Genomic DNA, 24,992 nt, shown 5'->3' with positions numbered 1-24,992 from the left:
AAGCCTACTAATTCTTGTCCTGTCCTCACTGGATATGGAGAGCAATTTATCACCATCCTCTTTATAACAACCTTTGGTGTACTTGAAGACTGTTATCATATCACCCCTCAGTCTTCTCTCATCCAGACTAAATAAACTGAGTTTTTTCAATCTTTCTTCATAGGTCATGTTTCCTAGACCTTTAATCATTTTTGTGGCTCTCCTCTCGACCCTCTTCAATTTGTCCACATCTTTCCCAAAGTGTGGTGCCCAGAACTGGACACAGAACACCAGTTGAGGCCTTATTACTACTGAGTAGAAGTGGAATAATTATTTTTGTGTCTCATTTACAACACTCCTGCTAATACATCCCAGAATGATGGGGGGTTTTTGAAACAGTATTACATTGTTGACTCATATTTAGTTTGTGATAAACTGTAACCCACAGATTCTTTTCTGCGGTAGTCCTTCCTAGGCAGTCGTTTCCCATTTTGAATTTGTCCAGTTGATTATTCCTTCCTAAGTGGAGTACTTTGCATTTGTGCTTATTGAATTTCATCCTATTTATTTCAGACCATTTATCCATTTTGTCAATGTCATTTTGGATTCTAATCCTGTCCTCCAAAGCACTATTTACCCCTCCCAGCTTGATATCATCCACAAATTTTATAAGTGTACTCTCTATGCCATTATCCAAATCATTTATCAAGATATTGAACAAAACCAGAACCAATCCCAGCAGGACCCCACTCAATATGCCCTTTCAGCTTGACAGTGAACCACTGACAACTACTCTCTGATTACAGTTTTCCAACCAGTTGTGCACCCGCCTTACAGTAGGCAGGGGTGGCTCCAGGCCCCAGCACGCCAAGTGCGTGCTTGGGGAAGCATGCCACAGGGGGGCGCTCTGCCAGTCACTGGGAGGGCGGCAGGCAAGCAGCCTTTGGCAGCATGCCTGCCGAGGGTCCGCTGGTCCCGCGGCTTCGGTGGAGCCGCAGGACCAGCGGACCCTCCGCAGGCACGCCTGCGGGAGGTCCACCGGAGCCGCGGGACTGGCGACCGGCAGAGCGCCCCCCACGGCATGCCGCCATGCTTGGGGCGGCAAAATGTCTAGAGCCACCCCTGACAGTAGGTTCATCTAGGCTATATTTCCCTAATTCATTTATGAGACAGTCATGTGAGACGGTATCAAAAGCTTTACTAAAGTTGAAATAAATCACATCTACAGCTTCCCTCTATCCACAAGCCTTGTTCAGTACCAGGTTTACCATGGTGCCGGGCCCACAATCAGAAGGAGCCTCGGCCAGCCCGGTCCCTGGCCGGCAAATCTGCCCTCGCCCCTGCTCTGCTACAGCCCCACCTCTTCCTACTCCTTCCCCAACCCCCCCACCCCCACTTTACCCCTTGTGGTGGGGGGCGGTTTCCCCCTGCCCCCCTGGCCTGGGAAGGAGGTGGAGCAGTGGGGAAGGGGCATGGGATGGGGAGAGAAGGGGATGGGGGAAGCGGGGGCAGGGGGGAAGGAAGGGGTGGGATGGGGAGGAGATGGAACAGTGGGGAAGGGGCATGGGATTGGGAAGAGAAGGGATGGGGGAAGTGGGGGCCCAGCATGCAGATTCCCCTTGGCAGCAGTAGGGGCTCCCCTGTTAAGCAGGCCCATCAAACCCTCACCCTGACAAGCCCCACCTCCCCTGCATCTGTACCACGCCGATGAGCCCCCCAGACACCCTCCCCACTGAGCCCCAGCCACCTACACCTGGACCCCCACCCAAATGAACCCCACCTCCCCTGCACCCAGACACCCCTCTGCTGAGCTCCAACCACTTTCACTTAGTCCCCCCTGCAGACTCCCTTTGCCCCTGCACCTGGCACCTCCCTGTGCATCCAGATCCCCCACTGAGCTGCCTGCACCCAGACTGCCCCACACTGAACCCTCTTACCCCCATTTGGATCCCTCCACACTAAGTCCCTCTGCACTTGGATCCTGCTGCCAGGCTGAGCCTCCCTGCCCACATCTGGTGTGCCTGGTGCAAAAGGGGCAGGGCCCCAGGGTGTTTCTGTGGCAGGCTTGGCCCTTGTGCTCTGTCAGGGTCAGGTTCAGCCTCACTGCCAAGTCCCTGTCCCAGGGGGGCAGGGGAGGCTGCAGGGTATTCTCCCACCTCCGTGCAGTCAGTGGCCTGTGCTCCCCACTGCCATGGTGGAGCTTCCACATTTATTTATTGTAAAAAAAAAATTGCAGAATTTTAAAATATTATGCACAGAATTTGATGCAGAATTCCCTCAGAATATGGGGCACTGTATAGCTGTGATGGTGGGACTGTGAAGGGGGTGCTGGACAGTAGGGATCTGTGGTAGGGGAGCTGGGTGGGGGTATGGTGTGCAGGGTGATGTGCAGTTGTGGTGTGAGGTCAGCAGGAGGAGTCTCTGGGCAGGGGTGCTGAGCATAGCAGGTCCGGGGGCATTGGGCATAAGGAACTGTGGGGGAGGTCTCTGGGTGAGGGGGTGCTGGGCATAAGGGCAGGGCACTGGGCAGTGGGGCAGTGTGCATCTAGCAGTTGTGGGTTTGTAAACAGTGCCCTTGTGCTAGACTGCGTGGGGCCACTCCTGCTGCGCTGTTCCTCATTGCCCCCAACTGGCCCCTTGCTCTGAGGATCGTCCCCCCCCATGGGGGCCCACAAATATGTTTGGCGTCAGGCCCACAAAAAGTTAATGTTTGTTACACGGTCAAAGAAGGATTCACCAAGGGCAAGTGATGCCTGACCAACATGATTGCCTTCTATGATGAGATAACTGGCTCTGTGGGGAAAGCAGTGGACGTGATATATCTTGACTTTAGCAAAGCTTTTGATTTGGTCTCCCACAATATTCTTGCCAGCAAGTTAAAAAAGTATGGATTTAATGAATGGACTATAAGGTGAATAGAAAGCTGGCTAGATTGTCGGGCTCAACAGGTAATGATCAACAGCTCGATGTCAAGTGGAGTGCCCCAGGGGTTGCTTTTGTTCAACATCTTTATTAAGGATCTGGACAATGGAGCAGATTGCACCCTCAGCAAGTTCTCAGATGACACTAAGCTGGGGAGAGAGGAAGATACGCTGGAGGGTAGGGATAGGGTCCAGAGTGACCTAGACATATTGGAGGATTGGGCCAAAAGAAATCTGATGAGGTTCAACAAGGACAAGTGCAGAGTCCTGCACTTAGGATGGAAGAATCTCATGCACCGCTCAGGCTGGGGACCGACTGGCCAAGCAGCAGTTCTGTAGAAAAGGACCTGGGGATTACAGTGAATGAGAAGCTGGATATGAGTCAGCAGTGTGCTCTTCTTGCCAAGAAGGCTAAAGGCATATTGGGCTGCATTAGTAGGAACATTACCAGCAGATCAAGGGAAGTGATTATTCCCCTGTATTTGGCACTGGTGAGGGCACATCTGGAGCACTGCATCCAGTTTTGGGCCCCACAATACAGAAAGGATGTGAACAAATTGAAGTGTGTCCAGCAGAGGGCAACAAAAATTATCAGAGGGCTGGGGTGCATGACTTACAAGGAGAGGCTGAGGGAACTGGGCTTGTTTAGTCTGCAGAAGAGAAGAGTGAGAGGGGATTTGATAGCAGCCTTCAACTACCTGAAAGGGGGGGCGGGGTTTCCAAAGAGGATGGAGCTCGGCTGTTCTCAGTGATGGCAGATGACAGAACAAGGAGTAATGGTCTCAAGTTGCAGTGGGGGAGGTCTAGCTTGGATATTAGGAAACACTAGAAGGGTGGTGAAGCACTGGAATGGGTTACCTAGGGAGGTGGCGGAATCTCCTTCCTTAGAGGTTTTTAAGGTCAGGCTTGACAAAGCTCTGGCTGGGATGATTTAGTTGGTGTTGGTCCTGCTTTGAGCAGGGGGTTGGACTAGATGAACTCCTGAGGTCTCTTCCAACCTTAATCTTCTATGATACTATGAAGGATATTGGGTTGGTTTGACATGATTTGTTCCTCACAAATCCATGTTGACAGTTACTTATCACCTTATTTTCTCTTAGGTGCTTACAAATTGATTATTTGTTCCATTATCTTTCCAGGTACCAAATTTAAGCTAACTGGTCTATAATTCCCTGGGTTGTCCTTATTCTCCCTTTTATAGATAGATACTATATTTGCCCTATTCCAGTCCTCTGGGATCTCTCCTGTCCTCCATGAGTTCTCAAAGATAATTGCTAATGGCTCAGAGATCTCTTCAGCAGATTCTTTAAGTATTCTAGAATGTATTTTGTTAGGCTCTGCCGCTGTGAGGACACTGAATTTGTCTAAGTAATTTTTAATTCTTTTCCTATTTTAGCCTCAGATTTTACCCCATTTATACTGATATTCACTATGTTATTTGATCACTGCTAACCTTTTTGGTGAAAATGAAACAAAAAAAAAAGGCATTTTACGCTTTGGCCATTGCTGTGTTTTCCATTTTTGTCTTTTCCCTCCTCACTGAGTAATGGGCCTACTCTGTCCTTGGTCTTCCTCCTGCTTCTAATGTAATTGTGAAATGTTTTCTTGTTACTCTTTGTGGCCCTAATTAAATGTTGGTTTGTGCCTTGGACTTTCTAATTTTGTCCCTACATTCTTCTGTTGCTGGTGGTTTTTTAATATTGTCTTCATAATTTGTCTTAGTTTATTTATTTTTATTTTTGAGTTTCAGGTCATTAAAGATCACCTGGTTAAGCCAGGGTGGTCTTTTACCATTATCCTATGCATTGGGATAGTTTGCTCGTGACCATAATAATGACCCTTAAAAACTGCCAATTCTCCTGAAGTCTTTTTTCCCTTAGACTTGCTTTCCATGGGTTCTTACCTGCCAATTCTGTTTGCTGAAGTCTGCCTTCTTGAAGTCCATTGTCTTTATTCTGCAGTTTTTCCTCTTACTTAAAATCATGAACGCTATCATTTCATGATCATTTTCACCCAAGCTGCCTTCCACCTTTAAATTCTCAACCATTTCCTCTTGTGTCAGAATCAAATCTAGAACAGCCTCTCCCTTAGTTGCTTTCTCCACCTTCTGGAATAAAAGAAGTTGTCTCCAATGCATTCCCAGAACTGGTTGGATAATCTCTGCTCTGCTGTATTATTTTTCCAACAGATGTCTGGGTAGTTGAAATCCCCCATCACTACCAACTCTTGTGCTTTGGATTATTTTGCTAGTTTAAAAAAAGCCTCATCCACCTCTTCTTCCTGGTTAGTCTATAGTAGACTTCCTGAACAAGTTGTACCCTTCTAAACCAATATTCTAGTCATGTGAATTATCATCTGTGATGCCAATTATGTCATAAATGTGATTATTCACTAGTATTTCTAGTTCTTCCTGTTCATTCTCCATACTTCTTGCATTAATAAACAGCCATCTAAGATGTTCATTAGATTTCCCATCTATAATGCCTTGTCTCTCCTTTATCCCTGCTGTGATTGCCCATGTTCCCCCCCAGATTTGATATTTTCACTTAGGTCTCCATGTTTTAGACTTACCTGTGGCTTTTGTCTCCTGCACCATCAAGCCCAGTTTACAGCTAGATTAGCCAGTCTGTATGTGAAGATACTCTTCCCCTTCCTTGATAGAAGAACCCCATCACTGCTCAGCGGTCCTTCTTCTTGGAACAGCATCCAATGGTCAAGGAGTCCGAAGCCTTCCTGGCAACACAGTCCATGCAGCCATGCATTCACCTCCAGTATGTGTTTGTCTGTGCCTGGGGCCTACCCCTGACTGGAAGGGGCAATGAGAATGCCAAATCCCGCTTCACAATACCATTGTCTCATCCATGCATTGAGTTTGAGCAGTTCTGCTGTCTAACTGGCCCTCTTGTCACTTAGGAGCTGGCTTTTAAAACCTCTTCGAGTTATCCCTGAACCCTTGTCAAGGAACCCTAAATGGATTAGGGATTAAGGGATACCATGCTAGATCCTCAGTAGCAAACTCTCAGCCTAGCCTAGCTGGCCGCTTAGCTCAGCACACAGTCTTCCAAGCCCACCACACGATAAACTACAATTAAGCCAGCAGCTGGCCAGCAAGCAAGCGGACAACAGCCAAACTAACAGCCAACATACTCACCCCAAGGAGGTCACACAGTCACTGCTCCTTCACCTGGAGACTCCCCTGATAACGGCTCCTGTTCGCCAGACTCCCCTGATAATGGCTCCTGTTCGCTAGATCACTTTGAAAAATCTTGACCTTAATCTCTCTGCGTTTGTGTAGAATGAAGACAATGATTCCCTGCCTTCCAGGGGTGCTGTGAGCATAAATCCAGAACTATTTGGGTGGTGCTCAGATACTAGTGACTCTTACATTCTAAGACCAGAAGGGATCATGTAGTGACACATCCCACAGAACATGGGCCACAAAGCAGCTGCTGGAATCACACGATTATGTGAGAATCTCAGCTTTCATTCCCCCCACCCTGCCAAGTTTTTAGCCCTCATGGTTGCAGAGAAAAGCTTGAAATGCGAACCCAGGGCACCTACAAGCCTCAGAAACCAGGATACAATGAGAAAGAACCCAAGGTTTGTACAGTGCCTAACACAATGGGGTCCTGGTCCATGACTGAGGCTCCTACGAGCAACCATAATATACCCAGTAAATAGCAATAAATATGTGCAGTACCTGGAACAATGGAGTCCAGCCCCATGACTACAGCTCCTAGGCACCGCCGTAACACAACAATTCATAGGAATATTTCATAGGTATTTTGCAAACACATGATTCTTTGAGGCCTGACTGATGGTTTCCGACTACATCCAGTTGGCAGTACTCTAACTGATTTTTCTCAGTTTTGGCTGGGATTTCAGTGCCTAAATCCTATTGAACGTTGGGCTCCTCAATCCCAGCCATTAACTTCTCTTTCCCCTAATTCAAATGGAATGATCATCTTCAAGTGACTTTTCGGAAAGCTCTGTGTCACTTTGGTAAAGGCCAGTTTCTCCTGGTTTTTCCCACGAAAGGACTTGAGATGCTGTTGGGATAACTAAATTCTAATTTATTACTACTCATTGAAAGAAAGAGAATGAAGTAAAGTAAAATAAAAACAGAGCCATCATGACAACTCAATGCACAAAAATTTCAATCCAGTACATTGCATTTCAGAAAAACAAATGGGCACGTTGCTGTTCACAAGCAGTAAAACATTTCCAAGCCGATCAGAAAGTACAGGCAAATCGAAGAGACAGTTGGCGCCAGTTACAAAAGCAAACAAGCAGATACTAGAAAATATATAAATCTCAGTTAAATTGTAGTTAAGTAATTACCATCTAATATTTTAGCATTAACCTCTTGTCGGCTGGCAGCCACTCTCACAGGCAGGGGGCAGGTTCCAGCATCTCTGATTCTAGGTGAGGCTTTTATCCCCTCTGGGGATGTGTGCGGCAGAGAGTCAGTCTCTGTCATCCCCATCCAGCACTCTGTGGCAGATAGGGTGGAAGATGCCCAGCTGAATGTCAAGGTCGTCTTCTCCCTCTGGCCTCGGTGATGTGGGTCAGGAAGGATTCAGGCCTGACCAGGGGGGTCATCTCCCCAGCTTCTTTCTTGAATAATACAAAGACCTTCACTTGGAAGAGGTGGGACAACCGCCTGGAGTAGGATCAGGACCAGATACATTTGTGTCTGTCCTTCAGGGAGATTGTCCTTTTACTTGGTGCTGGTCCAAGGCAGGTCCACCTGGGAGGAGGCACTGAGCTCTCTGTCATGCAGTTATTACAATGCAGAGTCCCAGCCTGCACTCTGGAGCTAGAAGAGGCCTTTGTGGAGCTGTGTGCCCCAGTAATTTCCTGCAGCTGCAGGTTCCACAGGTTAATCACACGCTGCAATAAGGATTTTTCCATTAATAGAATCTCTCATCCCACGCTCATGAGTGTTACTCACACCTATCTCCTCCGTCCCCCAGGTCTTTTCTCCTCTGACTCCCCATATTTCCCCTGCTGGATAGGTTGGGTCCAGCAGGTCCCATGAACCGCTGATTTAAGAGTTTCTCCCTTTATCTTGTCTGAGTCACTGCTACAGGGAAACTCCCCAAGTCAAGTCTGAGCAGGAGATGGGACAGAAACGAAGAAACTGTGCATGGGGAAGTGGAGGGAGGCAGGGTTGGGGGCAGAGAGGGAGAATGATATAGGGGCAGCATTTCTCCAATCCTGCCCCTTCCTCCTCATCCTATAACCTCCCAACATTTGATCCTCCACAACCAGCACTCCCTTCCTCTCTAGTTCCCATTCCTGCATCACCAAACATTCAATCCCAATTCTACACACCCCTCAGCTCCCTCCCACTCTGGCTCTCATCTCCCCCATCCTCAAACACTCAACCCTCCCTCACACCCCCCACTCAGCTCCCTTCAACCTTGGTCCCCTTCCATTTCTCTCATAGGAACCAGGGGCTACCCTTTAGCTCAGTGGAGAACACCAGGGGGAGACCCACCAGGTGTCCTGGAAGAATTTGGAAGAAAAGGGGTTATGAGGACACATCCACCTCCTCACCGCCATCCCAGAAACAGATCCAGGCAATGAATGTGCTAAGAGACAGAAGGCCACTGGGTCTCAGGTCCTCTTGGGAAGGTGTGATGTGCCCGACATCCCTGTTCCCAGGCTCAAAGATGAGGGAGACGTATCCAGAGGACTGGGGTTCTCCGTTCCTCTTCTGCTGGGCCCAGCAATGGGAGTAGTGTGGACCACAGGGCATGGGGAGGGAATCTTCAGCCAGGGGCTAGAAGCTACAGAAGGATAGTTCTCTCTCCCTCACCCACCTGGGGTCTGCTAGGCTGGGTGGAGTCAGAGGATCACCAATCACCTGCTGATGCCCCCTGAATCCAGGGACAGACAGCTGCCTCTGATATATCATATCATGCCTCTGATATGCACTGCAGCCAGCCCTCACCAGGGCATCTATAGGGTCTCTCTCCAGTGCAGAGTCTCTGGTGCATAACAAGGAGTGAGCTCTCACCCAAGCGTTCCCCTTCAGTCAGGTCACTTATAAGGGTCTCTCTCCAAAGCGTGTCCTCTGATGTGTCCCAAGACCTGAGCTCCGGCCACAGCCGGACATTTATAATGGTTCTCTCTCTTGCATGGAATCTCTGATAGGCCATCAGCTTCCCCTCCACCACCACCACCGTCTCTGTTTGTTCTACATTGAGCAGCTAGCATGTGCTCTTGCCCCACAGAACACAGAAAAAGACACGGTCCCTGCTTTAAGGAGCTTACAACCTAAGAGACAAAGAGAACACAGCAGCTCAGACACATAAGCAGAGAAAGGGGGAAATTTGGCCCCAAGCCCAGGGCTTGCCAGAGGTCCAGGAACAAACTGGTGCTTGGACCTCTGGCAGGCCTTGGGCCCAGTACCTCCCCGGATGACTAGTCACTGGAGCGTCACAGAGCAGGGCAGTGTTTGTTATTAACAAGTAAATAAGTCAAGCTTTTGTGGGCAGTGGACTAGCACAGCTGCACTTTGCAGGGACCTGAAGAGAGAGCAGGACCCTGCTCCACCAGCATGGGGAGGTGTTCCCCGCGTAGCATCCATTCTCAGCATCATGACGGAATGCTGGGCCAAATCCAGGGGGAGCTGCCAAGCACCAGTGTATCTGCAGGGTTTTTTCTAGCGCCCATCGTGGTGGTATCATTGCAGGTGCTCAGGATCACTCCAGATCTGGCCCAACGTGCCCTGAAATTGAGCTAGGTATCTGGGTCTCTTCCCCCAGAACTTCTATGAGCCTGCAAACAGTTACCTCAGCCAGTTCCTCAGCTGGTTTAATTGGCATAGCTCCAGTTAAGTCAATGCAGCTCTGCCAGGTTCCAGCAGCAGAGGATCTGTCCCTAAAATTTTATTACTCCCACACTGACTATGAATGCCAGTAAAGATCTGCATGAGAGGAGCTGCCTGTGTATCGAGTCCCCCAGGGGCTTATTCTGCCAGCACCAATTACATGAGTAGTCCCATGGGAGTCACTGGGCTTGATCCTCAGCTCTGTTGCATCAGTTTTACATCAGTGTAACTCCAGTGGAGTTACTCCTGATTTATACCAGGGTGAGCGAGAGGGGAATCCACCCCCAGGACTCCAGTGGGGTCATTCCCAATATTTAACACTCACATTTGCACAGGTGTAATTAGCGCCACCAGATGGAGAAAGGCAGTTGGCAGTCACACCCTAATCCTGCAAACACACACACACATGAGACTCTGTTCACACACAGTCCCAGCCAGCTTAACCGGTTGACCCAGGTGAGTAAAGTTTACAGTCTCTGCCCGGATATCCAGACTCCATTCACCTCCACCCCTGGCTGTTGCTCAGGTCCCTTGGAGCTGCTACTCCAACCTCTGCGCTAGAGCAGCAGGCAGCCCCTTTGCACTAGTTCCAGGGCACCTTCCCACAAAGAGATCAGGGACACATACATGCTTGTGGTTTTCTGTCCCTCTTTAGTGGTGGATCACATAGAGATGTATGAGCTGCTGCAGCCTTTTGTTGAGCTATCAAAGCCAATTATTTTAGCTCAAGCAGCACAGCTTTCAGCTCATGCTTTGAGATCCAGAGATCCAGGGTTCCAGCTGCTGACATCTCATTTAGGGGCCTCATGTTACAACCTGCATGCCTGCAGGGTTGCTGAGCTCAGTGACTCCACACGGGGGTTCTCCATATCAGGGATGAATTTCACCCCACATGCATGAGCGTTTGCAGGGTTCGGGCTATATCAGCATCTGCAGTTGCCATAAGTTTCACTGGACACCGATGCCTGGATGCCTTTCGGATCATCAGCTGCACGCCTGATTCCTCTCATTTGTTTCCTCCTTTCCACATTGTCTATTGTTTTGTTTCGGTTGTTTTTATATGATTCGAACCATTGCCTAAAATATTCTCTATTAGTTTTAAAAATTATTTTTATCCCTTTCTCTGTTTTTATCTTTAACCGTTGCCTTGTTACTATTTCTTTTAATACATGTTTTCTTTAACTTTCCTCTTCTTGTTGTACATAATCAGAGTTTAAGGCTAGAAGGGACGACCGGATGATCTAGTCTGACCTCCTGTACCTCACGGGCCACCAGCACCCACACACTAAACCCCACAAAGGATTTCCTATTTTCATATAACTTTTTAACCTTTTACAGTTTCCAGTTTTTTCTTCCATTTTTAAAAATCTATTTTCTTATACTCTTAAACATTTCAAATGTTATTTTTAATACTGTCCAATTCTGGTTTTTATTTCTATTTTAAACCTTTCATTTACTTTTAAATTTTTAACCCCTTGCAATTCCTTTCTTTAATATTTAATCCTTTCCTGATTTCTTTTAATTTTAACCATTTACAGTTCTATGTTTTCCAACTCTTCCCTATTTTCTTTTTAAAAACTTTAACCTTCCTTATTTTCTATTTTTTAGGATTTTTTCCTTTAACTCTTTTTTGTTTTCTTCTTTTTTGATTTTCTTTTAACTCTTTAGCATTTTTCACAGTTGTGTTTAACCCTCTCCTTTCCCACTGGTTTTCCAGAAACGTCTTTTAACTCTTTGCACTTTTCTTGAATTATTACGATTATTGGGTTTATTCATTTAGGCCCTCAGCCTGCAAACACCGCTGCTCATGCTTAGCTTTATGCACCGTGAGTCGCCCTGCTGATTTCAATGGGACTATATCAATGAAGCATGTGCTTATGTGTTTCAGGATTGGGGCTTTAACCCTTTCCTACTTTCTTGTTTAACTTTTATCCAATGCCCGAATACATCCCCCCGTTCCCTCCTTATTACACCTTCCCATAAGGGACACAATGGAGAAAATGGGATATGGCCTCTCAGCTAGCATAACCTGGTGTTTGCCCCAGTGATGCAGATTTGCACTAACTCAGGCTCTGGCCCAACTGCTGAAGGCCACACTGGGCACGATTAGGCAGGGGGATGTAGGCAGGAAGATGGAGTGAGGGGGTGGGGCAAAGGAGGAGATAAGATCCGGGAGGCAGGCTGGAGCAGCCTCATGCAGCCTTGGAGGGGAGGATGAGGGACCCAGCTCAGCAAAGCACTCGAGTACATGCTTGAGTCCCAAAGAAATCAATGCTGAAATGGGACAGCCTGCGGGATCAGATGTGAGGGGTACAATACTGCTGCAGGAAGAAGCAGGGTCGGGAATCTGGGAGGCGGGTGGTATAGTTGGAGCAGAGAGCAAGGAAGATGGCCAGCATGGACTGAAGGGATGTGAAGTGGGAAGCAAGGAGGCTGGAGGGCAGCAGGGTGCAGTGGTCACGTTGAGACATGGCCAAAGCATGGGCCAGGGAGCAGTGGGAAAGAAAGGGGGCTGCTGTAAGAGGAAGAACTGTTGGGAGCTGCGGACAGCCAGGATGAGGTAGAAGGGAATGGAGAGATTGGAGTCCACAATAATTCCGAGGGGGTGACTCTGGGCAGTCAGGAGGACAGTGGAATTGCCAACAGAGGCAGAGAAAACAGGGTTAGGACGGAGTGGGAGGGAAGTCAGGGAGCTGGGATCCTGCCGTGCTGGAGTGAACGCTGGAAGGCTGATGGAAGGAATACAGAGGGATTCTCTACACTTGAAATGCTACAGCAGTGCAGCTACAGCACTTCAGTGTAGATACTACCTGTGCTGACAGGAGGGGTTCACCCATTGGTGTAGGCAATCCACCTCCCTGAGAGACGGTAGCTACGTCAGTGGAAGAATTCTTCCATTAACCTGGTGCTGTCTACACTGGGGGTTAGGTCGGCTTAACTACGTCGCTCCGGGGTGTGGATTTTTCATACTCTTGAGCAATGTAGCTGGGTCGATCTAACTTTTTAGTATAGACCAGTCCAGGAGAGAACTAGAGAAAGGGAAATCAAGAGCTGAAAGGAGATGGGGACAGCTCAAAGAACGAGCAAACGGAACTGGGGTTCAGAAGAGAGTTGGGGCAGCATGGGTGGGGGACAGGGAGTCAAGGGGCAGACGACTCCTACCAGATGGCATTGATTTCTTTCCCTTGTCTGAAATACTTAGCAAAGTTCTGGATGGAAAGAGAGAGGAGAAGGCAGGTGGAATACTGATCAGGACTGAAAACAGAGGCAGGTCAAGAGGCTTTCAATGGAGCTGGTAGAATTTTTTCACTGTGAATTTTAATATTTGTTTTGATTTTAGCTTTCTTCTGTGAGTGGGTTGTTTACAAACCAATCCTGGTTCTTACAATAGATTTATGGAGCCAGTTATTTAGCTGGCATAAACTGATACAGCTCCATTATTTACCCCAACAAAGACTAGCTGAACACCAGGGCCAATGATTTGTAAATATCAGCAGAATAACCTATGTGAACAATTAATATTGTATGGATTGTTTGCCACAGGGCTCCAGGCACCAGCAAATGAAGTAGGTGCTTGGGGCGGCCAATGTAAAGGGGGGCGGCACATCTGGGTCTTCAGCAGCGGGTTCCTCAGTCCCTCTCAGAGCGAAAGACCCGCCGCTGAATTGGCACCGAAGAATGAAGCGACGCAGTTCAGCTGCCGCCAATCACAGCTTTTTTTTTTTTTCCCTTCCCTAAGCTGGAGGCGGCACTGGTTTGCCAGTGCCATAATTTGACTATAAACTACTTTTATGTGTGTCTTTTGTACCATTGGTCACCTAAGTCACTTGGTATTGTTTCTGCTTCCTGATTGGGTGAGTGTAACTTTTGTAAATAGGGATATCATCATACTTTCCAATGCATATTTTTGAACAAACACATATGAATATGGGCATAAGCTTCCTGGGTAAAAGACCTCACTTCTTCGGATGCATCCCATGAAAGCTTATGCCCAAATAAATCTGTTAGTCTTTAAGGTGCCACTGGACTCCTTGTTTTTGTGGATACAGACTAACACGGCTACCTCTGATACATATGAATATGAAAATTTGTGGAAAAGTTCTGGATTTGTGAACATTTTCACAAGTTGCAGGCACTCCAATTAATAAAAATGGCTGAAACTTTTCTTTTTTAACTGTAAACATTTCAAAAGTATTTATGTTCCTTTGTTTTTAAAAATTGTTATTGAATTTTCATTTTTTCTAAATTTTCAGAATTTTTTCATAGATTAGTTTTCATTTTTTAAAATAATAATTTTAGCAAATGGAATGTTTGAATCTGAAATGAAATTTTTTTGACAATGAACGATTTTTGATTTTGAATAATTACCAGCATTTTACTAAGCCCACCAATCAAAATTGGCAATGGAAATAAAACAAAATGGAAACCAAAAATGACATGAAAATGTGAAAAAAAAACACCTCAAAGAACAAGAGGCTAAAATATTTGCAACATTTCTGTAAAAAACAAAATTGAAAAATTTGAAAAAAAAACCCAAATGATTTTGCAAAACTTCATTTTTAAAAAGGACATGTTTTGTCAAAGAATATTTTCTTTAAAAAAAAAGCCAACAAAAAAACCCCAACTGAACAGCTCTACTTGTGAATAACAATAACATAGAATAATATGATCCCACAAAGGGGAGCAAAATAGAACTTATCCCATTTGAACACGAACATATTCACAAATCACTTTCTCTGTTGTTCATCTAGCTCTAGGCTATAATCAGGGAGAAGTAGGCACTGGATGGTACCTAGATCGAAGGATGGGTGATGGGCAGAGTTAGGCAAGGAAGATGGTAGAACAGAATGAGTATTAACCTTCAGTGGAGGAAATATGCATCATCATAGGATATTCTCCAGAGACCCCCCTACAGCAAGGGAGTTGGAATAGAAGCATAAACCTGGGAGTGGTGATATAGACAAGAAAGGATGGAGGTGCGAGGGATTCCGTGGCTAATGGATTGTAAATAATGAATCTCACACTTCTTGGTGTAAATTTGTAGCGAGATGAGGAAGGGGCTGAGAACATCAAGGAAAGCACAGACGGGAGATCATGGGAGGAACATCAAGCTGGGCAGGCAGTATGCGGGAAGAGGGCTATATGGAAAGAGGTGACCTGATTACTGGGGAATAAGAATTCAGAGCCCAAGAGGGGCCAGAAAGGGAATTGGGTACGGCGAGGAGCAGGTCAAGAGAGTGTCAAGGAAACTGATCCAGTGCTGCAAGTCAGATGAGGACATTGGGGACAGGAAGCAAGTTGCAGTCCTGTTGGATAGGTCACTAGCATGGAAGCTGGAGGCACCGAGAAGGGAGGGGAAGTGGGAGGAGCCAGATGTGTGAAGGGGAAGGAGAGGGGAAGAAGAGGTGGATGGTGTGAATTTTGGAGGAGGAGAAGGAATGGGGAAGGAGGAAAGAGCAGGAGAGTAGGAAGCCAACTGCACAGCCCTGGGAGCAGAGAGAGTGAGAGGGGTGGCAAAAGGCAGGGCAAAGGGGGGAGATATGGAGGAGGTGAAGAAAGATGCAGGCAAGAATTAGGGGGAGCGAGGGGGAACAGAGAGGCTGCGGGGGGTGGTTAGTTTATCAGTGATGAGGCCGAGGCCCCGGACGGAGCAGGCGAAGGGAAGGAAGGGTGGGGGAAGGCTCGGGACGGGAAGGACAGGGCCCAGGGCAGATCCAGCGGGTTGCTGGAGAGGGCGGGGATGGAGATGGGGGAGGGGGAGGAAGGGAAAGAGGGTAGGGTGGGGAGGGGGGCAGAGGAGGTGCCCAGCGGGGAGGAGAAGGAGGCAGAGGAGAAGGCAGAGGAGGCCTGCAGGGGGTTGCTGGCGGCGGCAGCAGCGGAGTTCTTGGTGGTGGAGAGCAGTGAGGGCTTGTCGCCGGTGTGGGTGCGCTGGTGCCGGTTGAGGTGGGAGCTGCGGCTGAAGCACTTCCCGCACTCAGGGCACTTGTAGGGCTTCTCGCCAGTGTGCACGCGCTGGTGGATGGTGAGCTCCGAGCGCTGGATGAAGCTCTTGCCACACTCAGAGCACTGGTAGGGCTTCTCGCCCAGGTGGATGCGCTGGTGCTTGATGAGGTTGGAGCTGACGCTGAAGCACTTCCCACAGACATTGCATTTGTAGGGCTTCTCGCCGGTGTGCATGCGCCGGTGCTTGGTCAGGTCCGACTTCTGGATGAAGCCCTTGCCGCAGTCAGGGCACTTGTAGGGCTTCTCACCCAGGTGGGTGCGCTGGTGCTTGATGAGGTTGGAGCGGACACTGAAGCTCTTCCCGCAGTCCCCGCACTTGTAGGGCTTCTCGCCGGTGTGCATGCGCCGGTGCTTCACCAGGGCCGAGTTCTGCCCAAAGCTCTTGCCACACTCAGGGCAGGTGTAGGGCTTCTCACCTGTCTGCGTGCCCTGGTGCTTGACGTTCTCCGCCCGGTAGGTGAAGCTCTTCCCGCACTCCGTGCATTTGTGGGTCCTCTCCGCCACAGGGGAAGGCCTGGCGCGGGAGCCCCACAGGAAGCTCTTCCCGCAGTCGGTGCACTTGCAGGGACGCTCCCCACTCAGCACGCGGCGCCGCTTGGCGCTGGCCAGGAAGCTCTTCCCGCAGTCAGTGCACTGGCAGGGCTGCTCCGAGCCCAGGTGCACCCGCTGGTGCCGCTCCAGGTGGGAGCTCTGCGAGAAGCTCTTGCCGCAGTCCCCACAGCGGTAGGGCTTCTCGCCCATGTGGATGCGCCGGTGCCGGTCCAGGTGGGAACTCCAGGCGAAGCTCTTGCCGCAGTCGCCGCACTGATAGGGCTTTCCGGCTGCGTGGCTCCGCTGGTGCTGCAGCAGGGAGGCGCTCAGCCCGAAGCTCTTGCCACACTCCTCGCACTTGTAGGGCTTGTCGCCTGTGTGGGAACGCCGGTGCTTGGCCAACGTGGCACTCTTGTTGAAGCCCTTGCCACATTCGGGGCACTGGTAGGGCTTCTCGGTGGCGGCAGCGGCTCCTCCTGCTCCGCGCTGGGGCTTGGTGCCATTGGGGCCAACGCAACGACCGCAGTCAGTGCACTTGCAGGCCTTCTCCCCGCCCAGGTGGGTGCGGCGGTGGCGGTCCAGGTGGGAGCTCCAGCTGAAGCTCTTCCCACATTCAGGGCAGGTGTAGGGCTTCTCACCGGTGTGGATGCGCCGGTGGCGTTCCAGGTGTGAGTTCCAGTTAAAGCCCTTGCCGCACTCGTCGCACTTGTAAGGCTTCTCTTCCAGGTGCAGCTTCTGGTGCTTGACCAGGCTGGTGCTGGCACTGAAGCTCTTGCCGCAGACATTGCACTGGCAGGGCTTGACGCCGCCAGTGTGGACCCGCTGGTGCTGGATGAAGGCCGAGCCCACGCTGAAGCTCTTGCCGCAGTCGGCGCACTTGTAGGGCTTCTCGCTGGCGTGGCGGCGCTGGTGGGTGATGAGAGTGGAGCTGAGCCGGAAGCACTTGCCACACTCGTTGCACTTGTAGGGCTTCTCGGCGCTGCGCAGACGTGGGCGCTTGTTGAAGCCCGAGCCGAAGCCCAGGCTCTTGCCACAGTCATGGCACCGGCTGTGCCCCAGCAGGCTCCGCTGGTGGAACTTCTTGAAACCACGGTGAGCGGATTTGCCCTGCCTCTTGCCTGAGGGCTTCCTCGGCTGTCCTTCCACTTTCTGCGGGCCCTCGCTGGCTTTCCCCACATCGGCGCTCTGGGGAGCGCTCCCCTTGGACTTGCCTGGCATCGTCCCCTGGGCATCCACCTTCTCAAGGCCTCCCTGCTGAGCATCCTCCTCCTCATTCTCACTCACCATCCCATCATCTGCTGGAACAACGAGAGAATCCAGTAACTCCCTGGGTCTAGGAAAGGAAACTTTGGAGAAGGGAATTAGAGAGGGTCTGTCACATATTCAAATACCCATCAACACAACGGAAAAAATCAGGAGCCGGCTCTGCCGGACTGCTCCCATCACCCCCTCCCCTCCCTGGCAGCCTCCCTCCCCCTCCCCACCCCCCAGCTCCCACCCCCTGCTTCCCCTCACCTAGCCACCCACCTCACGACATGTAATGAGAAACCCTTTTGAGAAACGGGCCGGATTCTCATAGCATACTGAGTATCTGCGAACAGTCCCATTAATAGCTATGAAGTCAAGACCAGAATGGCACATTAAATCAGAGAGTCATAGATTCCAAGGCCAGAATGGACCATTGTGATCATCAAGGTTAACATCCTGTAGAACACAGGCCAGAGAACTTCCCCAAGATACTTCCTAGAGCAGATCTTTTAGAAAAACATCCAATCTTGATTCAAAAGTTGTCAGTGATGGAGAATCCCCTGCAATCCTTGGTATATTGTTCCAATGGCTAATTACTCTGACTGTTAAAAATGTATGCCTTATTTCCAGTTTGAATCTGCCTAGCTTCATCTCCCATCCATTGGATCATGTTAGACCTTTCTCTGCTACACTGAAGAGCCTGTTATTAAATATGTTCCCCATGTAGGTACTTGTAGTCTGATCAAGTCACCCTTTAACTTTCTCTTTCTTAAACTAAATAGATTGAGCTCCTTGAGTCTATCACTATCAGGCAGGTTTTCTAATCCTTTGATCATTCTTGTGGCTCTTCTCTGAACCCTCTCCAATTTATCAACCTCCTTCTTGAATTGTGGGCACCAGAACTGGACACAAAATTCCAGCAGTGTTTGCACCAGTGCCAAATACAGAGGTAAAATAACCTCTCTACTCCTACTCAAGATTCCCCTGTTTATGCATCCAAGGATGCATTAGCCCTTTTGGCCACAGCTTCACCCTTGGAACTCATGTTCAGCTGATTACCCACCATGACCCCCAAGTCCTTTTCAAGGTCACTGCTTCCCAGGATTCAGTCCCCCATCCTGTAAGCATGGCCTGCATTCTTTGTTCCTAGATGTATACACTTACATTTAGCCATATTATAATACATAGTTTGTTTGTGCATAGATTCATAGATGTTAAGGCCAGAAGGGCCCATTAAATCATCTAGTCTGATCTCCTGTATAATTCCACCCAGTTACTGAATCCAATAACAATTTCACTGGGATCGCTCATGGAGTAAGGTGAGTAATATAAGTGTATCATAATCTAAATTCCTCCCCGTCCCCAAATTCCTGCCACCCAAACTAGCTAGCAGCCCCACTCCTCACCAAAAGCACTGATTAAAGCACCTCTGGAGTTTTATGCGCAGTGATTTTGGATTCACAGGGCTTAACACGATAAGGGACCATTGTGATCAACTAGTCTAAACTCTCGTAATACAGGCTGTAGGATTTCACCTAGTGATTGCTATGTCTGGCCCAATCATATGTGATGAGATTAACATTTTTCTACCCTTGATTTAAGGACTGAGATCACTTCATTTTCTGAATCAGATTGCCCCAATGATTTACCATTTTTGTCTCAGATTGTCCAGAGATTTTTCTACTTGGGCATAAAATCACTTGTATGAAATTCCAGAAGGATCGTTTTAGTCCAGGTGAAGTTAGAGAGTGGGACTAAAATAAGGCTCATTTTACTGAGGCGAGACTCCCTCCATTGTTAAGTTTGCAACCAGCTTGTATTGTAAGTAGGAAATTCCACAGGAAATTGTGAAAATGAAATATGGAATTATTGTGGCATGGAATGGGATGAGGAACAACTTCCAATTTGCTGAAATCTCCTCCCCCCCCCCCTGTTTTCTGGACAGCTCTGGTGGAGCTGTGTGATTTTACTGGGCACTAACAAACCTTAGCCCCTTTCCAAAATTTTCTAAAGGAGCCACTTTTTGTTTTTTTCCTGTCAGAAAGTACTTATGAAATATTTCAGGAATGCACTGTGTGCCAAGGAGAATTAACTCGAATCGTGTGGAAGCACAAGGAATTTTGATTTAGGAGAGGGATCAAAATCACCCTTAGCAATGGGACTGTGGTTGCAACCTTTCCTATGAAGTGACTGTCCTCTTTTCCATAGTTAAACACACCCCAACCAAACCAGGGTGAGAACCCCAGCTCCAGAGGCTCTACAAACACAGGCATGTTAAGCATAAAGGAAGAATCCGGCTACATACAGAAATACCTTTGTGTCCTTTGTAAACTTAAACCAGGTGAGAGAGGGCAGTATTCTAGCACACAAATACAGATCCTGATCTTGGCTTAACTTTAAGTACTTGAGTAGCCCACCACAGAAATAAAGCACAAGGCTAAGTGCAGAGAAACAGCCGTAGTGCTTAATCTCACTCACCAAAGTCAATGGCAAAAACTTCCCCATGTTAATGAGAGCAGGACTTAGCCTCTCACTGTTGACAACAGAAACCCTCAATTCTTGAAAGGCAGCATGATGTGGTGCAAAAGGCACAGGACAGGCAGGAAGGCTCTCCTGGGTTCTAGTCCTAGCTCTGTGACCCAGCGGTGAGTCACTGCACCTCTCTTTCCCCTCCCAACCTTTGTCTGTTTAGACTGTAGGTGTCTCTCACTATAGAATGTCTCCATGGCAGCCGGAGGTGTGACAGCAGCTCAAGTAGACATACTTTAATCTCTGGCTTTAATCTCACCCGCATGGCTAAAAATAACAATGAAGACACAGCAGCATGGGCTTTACAAGTAATGTACTGGCGTTGCTAATCCACACTGGGGTCTGTGCTGACCTGGCTTTACTGCTATTTTTAGCCATGATAGCTAGGTTAAAGCTAGTGCAGGTATGCGACCTGTACTGCAGTCACAACTCTGATTGCAATGGGTGTGTATACAGCACCTGACACAATGTGGCTCTCTTCACAGTTGGGAAAACAGATTGTGTTCCTATTTTCCACCAGGCATGGAGAACCAGCAGCCCAGAAGCTAATTTAAATGTACCACTAAAAGGCTCTGATCTCGCAGCAGATTCAGGCATGCCTTATCATAATAGAGAGACAAGGTGGGCGAGGCAATATCTTGTATTGGATCAACTTCTGTTAGTGAAAGAGACAAGCTTTTGAGTTTTCACAGACCGGAAGAAAACCTCTTTGTAATCCAAGAGCTTGTCTCTCTCCCCAACAGAAGTCGGTCCAGTAAAATATATCACCTCCCCCACCTTGTCTCTCCAATATCCTGGGACCCACATGACTACAACATCACTATTATGATAAACTAAGCTCAACTTCAAAAAAGAGCTAGCAGAGCTGTGTCCTGTTTGAGGCCTGTGGCTGCTGGATTTTATCCGTATGAGGTAAAATCCACCCCCATGCAGAGGAAGAGCACATCACAGCCATGCCACCCTCGAGTGGTGCCTATGCTTGGGAATGGCCCTCCACCCAGGGATGCATAGGGCTCTGAGAGGGAAAGGAGCAGCAGCTGGCACAGCCCCATGGGCTCTGCCAGGGTGGCCCATCTGCACTGTAACAAAGCGGCAGGATGAACTGGTTACAGAAAGAGAGTCAGGTGCCAGCTGAGGCTTCTGGCAATAATGACAGGCTGCAGCTACCATGGTTACCGTGTGGTGAGAGCACAAACTGAGCCCGTCACAGAGTACTCACAAACCCAGCTGATGGGGGCAGTGCAGATGGACTGCAAGAGGCAGGACTGTGAAGTGACAGAGCATGAGGCTCACCTTCAGCAACAGCCTAACCCAGGGGAATTCTGCCCTGCCCGAGCCCAGCATGTGTAGCGCAGGTAACAGTAGAGAAAGAAGGGGCAACAGGAAGGCTGGCATTGTAATCATAGCCCAGCCTTCAGGGGATCTAAATTCAAGTGCCAGCCGTGTCACAGACTTGCTCGCTGCCCCTGGGCAAGGGCCTTCATCTCTCTGGCCCTCAGCTCCCCACCTATAACAATACCCCTTTTGTAGGTCTTCTTCCCTGAGACTGTAAGACCTTTAGGATAGAAACAGTGTCTCTGCAGTGACCAGCACAAAGAAGCTCTGATATTGGCTGGGATGTCTAGGCAATAATAGCATAGGAATAGTTTTTAACAGTGACAGTTTGTAGCCTAAGCCACAAAGCAATAGTGAAAGTCCAGATATGTGCAGGCCCTAGAAAGCTAGATGGAGCCATAAAAGGAGAAAGGTGTGCTGCCCTGCCATGGGTGAGATCCTGTAAACGAAGTCCCACAGGGTCTTCCCAGTGCATCTTAACAAAGGCTATGTCTATACTACAGACTTCCGCTGGCATTGCTATGATGGTCAGGGGCACGAAGAGGTGTGATCCCTGACCAGCAGGGCTGTGCTGGCAGAAATATGTCGTGTGGACACAGCTACACAAGCAAAAGCTTGTTTTCGCTCCCGAGGGGTGGACAGCACATATCTTAGCCAGGATAACTGGGTCCACATTAGGAGCACTTTGCAAATATAGTACATCCATATTCCTAAACTGGTAAAGCGCATCTAGTATAGGCACAGCCAAAGGGTTAACGAAGTCAGTACAAAGGTAGAAATAGAGTTATAAGAAGAATTCAGAGACAGGACTGCCTTCTGTAATCACACCGGACTCAGATGGACAAGGAACATGGAATCTCCTCTGGAGCAGGAAATCTGGGCAGATGGGTTAACGCATTTCATTGTAGCGACGATACAGAAAGGCAAAGAGCCATGGAAAGGGATGTGAATGCTTGCAAAACAGCAAATCAGAACCTATCTGCAAACAGAGGGGAGATAGCTTGCAAAACAACCTTCAGCCAGATCCTCAGCTGGTGTAAATTGGCAAAGCGCCACTGACTTCAAATTAAAGTTTGGCTCCAGCGGAGCTCCAGCGATGTGCACCAGCTGGGGTGCTGGCAGAGCTAAGCCATCATTTGCAGACATATTTTCCAGTCAGGGAGTTTGTTCAGGCCTATTAGAAACTGCAGACTATGTGGGACGCTGAAGCGCACCAACCAAGACACGTTACTGTTGGTGGCATCAGGCATTTATACTAGGCCTGAATGAGCCAAAGTTATTTTGTGCTTGTCCAAAGTCCCTCCATGTTAAACTTCAGTTGAACTCCTAGGTTAGAAGTGAGAATGGAATGTGTAAAAGCTTCTTATCAGTGTAACTGGCACCAGGAGATAGTAAAAAGAGGCCACTCGTCTCTGGTTTAGGAGGAGGAGGGGGGGGAGGAACGGTAATAAATTCAGAAGTAAACTAACCTAACAGCCCTGAAAAGTTACTAAGAAAATGAATTGCTTGTTGTCAAGAATGATTTAACCTGTTTAATGTAATCCTTAGCTATACAATGTGTCTATTATATGGGAGGGGACTTATAGGATAGGAGGGGGGAGTAGATAGTGGGGGGTAATAGGGATACCTAGCTGGACTTGTGTATAAGAAGAGAGACACAGCTTATGTCTGGTGTGCTCGATTTGAGATGTGTGTGTGTGCCTCCGAGCATCCTGTTATTTGAGTACTCAAATAAACATTTAACTGCTTCTCCACCTTGGTGTGTCTATTGGAGCGAGATACACCGGGCAAGAACCACTGTTTGCTGCCTCAGGCCTTTTAGGTCGGCAACAGTCTTGGCGTCCCTGGGTGGGCTCGAGGCTAAAATTTAGCCTTGCCCGGACCCCTCCTGGAGGTCGACGGATTGCGGCGACGACCGATGCTCAGCGCGCACCGGTGATTTCATCGGGGGCCTCGGCGAAGACGCAGTGTGGTCGACCCCGGAGGGTATTACGGTGCAACGCGCTCAAATAGTGGAGAAGCAGCTACGGGCGACGGTGGGGAACCGGTCTCGTGGATAAGGTAGGAACAGTCCAGTGCTGTTAGCCTTTTGTTTGCCTGTTAAGACCTGGGGACGCCCAGTGTCTTCCCATAGGTATGGGGCAGGAACAGAGTACAGGCAGGGTACGGTGTACACCCTTAGAATGCATTCTGATGAATTGGAAAGTGTTTGAAAAAGATCCATTGACTAAAAGTAAACTGAAAAGATTCTGTACAGTAGACTGGCCTCAGTACCAGCTAGAGGGCCAGGAGAGGTGGCCACCGGAGGGATCACTTAATTACAACACGATCCTTCAATTAGCTTTGTTTTGTCAGCAAATGAATAAGTGGAATGAATTTATGTATGTACAGTTGTTTATGACGTTAAGAGATAAGTCAGATCTCTTGTTAAAGTGTAATTTGACTCCGACAGGTTCGGTAGTCACTAGTGTTAGTTCCCCGAACCCCTCCCTGGTTGTAATGGCAGAGTCGGTGTCCCCTTCGGCTCCTACACCCCCACCATATAAAGAACAGGTACTCTGTGCTCCGGGGATTTCCCCCTCAGTGGGACTTTATCCGTTGATTACTGAGACTGTGGTAGCCCGACATGGAGCGGAGGGGCGCCAGGCCACTACTATGCAGGTCTACACGCATGTGCCTTTTAATCCGGTGGACCTAGCAGCCTTTAAGGTACAGGCAGGGGAATTTTCAACGAACCCCAGCAAGTTTATTTCGGTTTTTGAGGGATGTTTTGCCAGTCACAAGCCTGACTGGGATGACTGTAATATCCTTATGAGGACCTTGTTGTCTGAAGTGGAGAGGAATCAGGTTATAGCCAAGGCAAGGGAGGAGGCACAGCAGAGGCATGATCGGGATCCGCTTAATGTCCCCATTCCTGCCGACATGGTCCCCACAGCAGATCCTAGGTGGAATCCTAATGATCCTAATGGTCAGACCCGCCTCACTGTGTACAAGGAGCTGCTTTTGCACGGACTCCGACACTCAGCTGTTCGCCATAACAATTGGGCCAAGCCTTATGAGCTCATACAGGAGCCTAAGGAAAGTCCGGTCGCATTTCTGCAGCGTATTCGGGATGCCATTCGGCAACACACTAATGCAGACCCTGATGCTGAGGCAACTGAGGCAATTATAAAAGGTATCTTTACCAGCCGTGCGGCCCCTGACATTAAAAGGAAATTGCAGAAAAAGGAGGATTTAATGGGAATGTCTATGGCTCAGATTTTGGAAACTGCAAATAGGGCTTATAGCCTTAGAGAGGGAGAGAAGGAAAAGAGGCAAGTGAAGATGATGGTTGCAGCAGTACAGGCTGGTGGCAGAAGAAAGTTTCAGGAAGGAGGTGGAAGGGGCCGGGGAATGAGAGGCCGTGGACGTGGGCGCCCTGGCCCACAGGAAAGGCGTTTGGGTCGCAATCAGTGTGCCATATGCCGAAAGGAGGGACACTGGAAAAATGAGTGCCCCGAGAGGGAAGATATTCCTATGATGGCAGCAGAGAATCAAGACTAGGGGTGTCAGGGGAGACGGACTATCCTGCCCCCGGAACCCCGAGTAAAAATGCGGGTGGGAAA

The 24,992-nt window shown here is 48.7% G+C and overlaps 1 protein-coding gene and 1 long non-coding RNA gene across 6 annotated transcripts in view; both read right to left on the bottom strand.

Annotated features, from left to right (window-relative positions):
• Positions 1–6,958: 6,958 nt before the first annotated feature.
• Positions 6,959–14,014, bottom strand: LOC123345086. The gene is made up of 2 exons (XR_006572710.1): positions 8,404–14,014; positions 6,959–7,793 (listed from the first exon to the last, which is right to left on the bottom strand). It is a non-coding gene; the product is annotated as an uncharacterized LOC123345086 (long non-coding RNA).
• Positions 14,015–14,281: 267 nt separating this feature from the next.
• Positions 14,282–24,992, bottom strand: part of LOC123345039 (zinc finger protein 345-like) — a 37,181-nt gene continuing 26,470 nt past the window's right edge. For 2 of the 5 annotated variants that reach the window (XM_044981598.1, XM_044981597.1), the window contains exon 4: positions 14,282–17,621. In XM_044981598.1, coding sequence (XP_044837533.1) covers positions 15,355–17,621 — 2,267 coding nt within the window. In that variant the 3' untranslated portion in view covers positions 14,282–15,354. Of the gene's footprint in view, positions 17,622–17,802; positions 17,927–24,992 lie in introns of those variants that run through there. The other 3 variants (XM_044981602.1, XM_044981599.1, XM_044981601.1) reach the window with 3 other exon arrangements.

Source organism: Mauremys mutica, chromosome 12 (assembly GCF_020497125.1).
Source record: "Mauremys mutica isolate MM-2020 ecotype Southern chromosome 12, ASM2049712v1, whole genome shotgun sequence".
NCBI classification, from domain to species: Eukaryota; Metazoa; Chordata; order Testudines; family Geoemydidae; genus Mauremys; species Mauremys mutica.
Note: the sequence above shows the minus strand (reverse complement) of the source record. Positions and strands in the feature narration are given on the sequence as shown.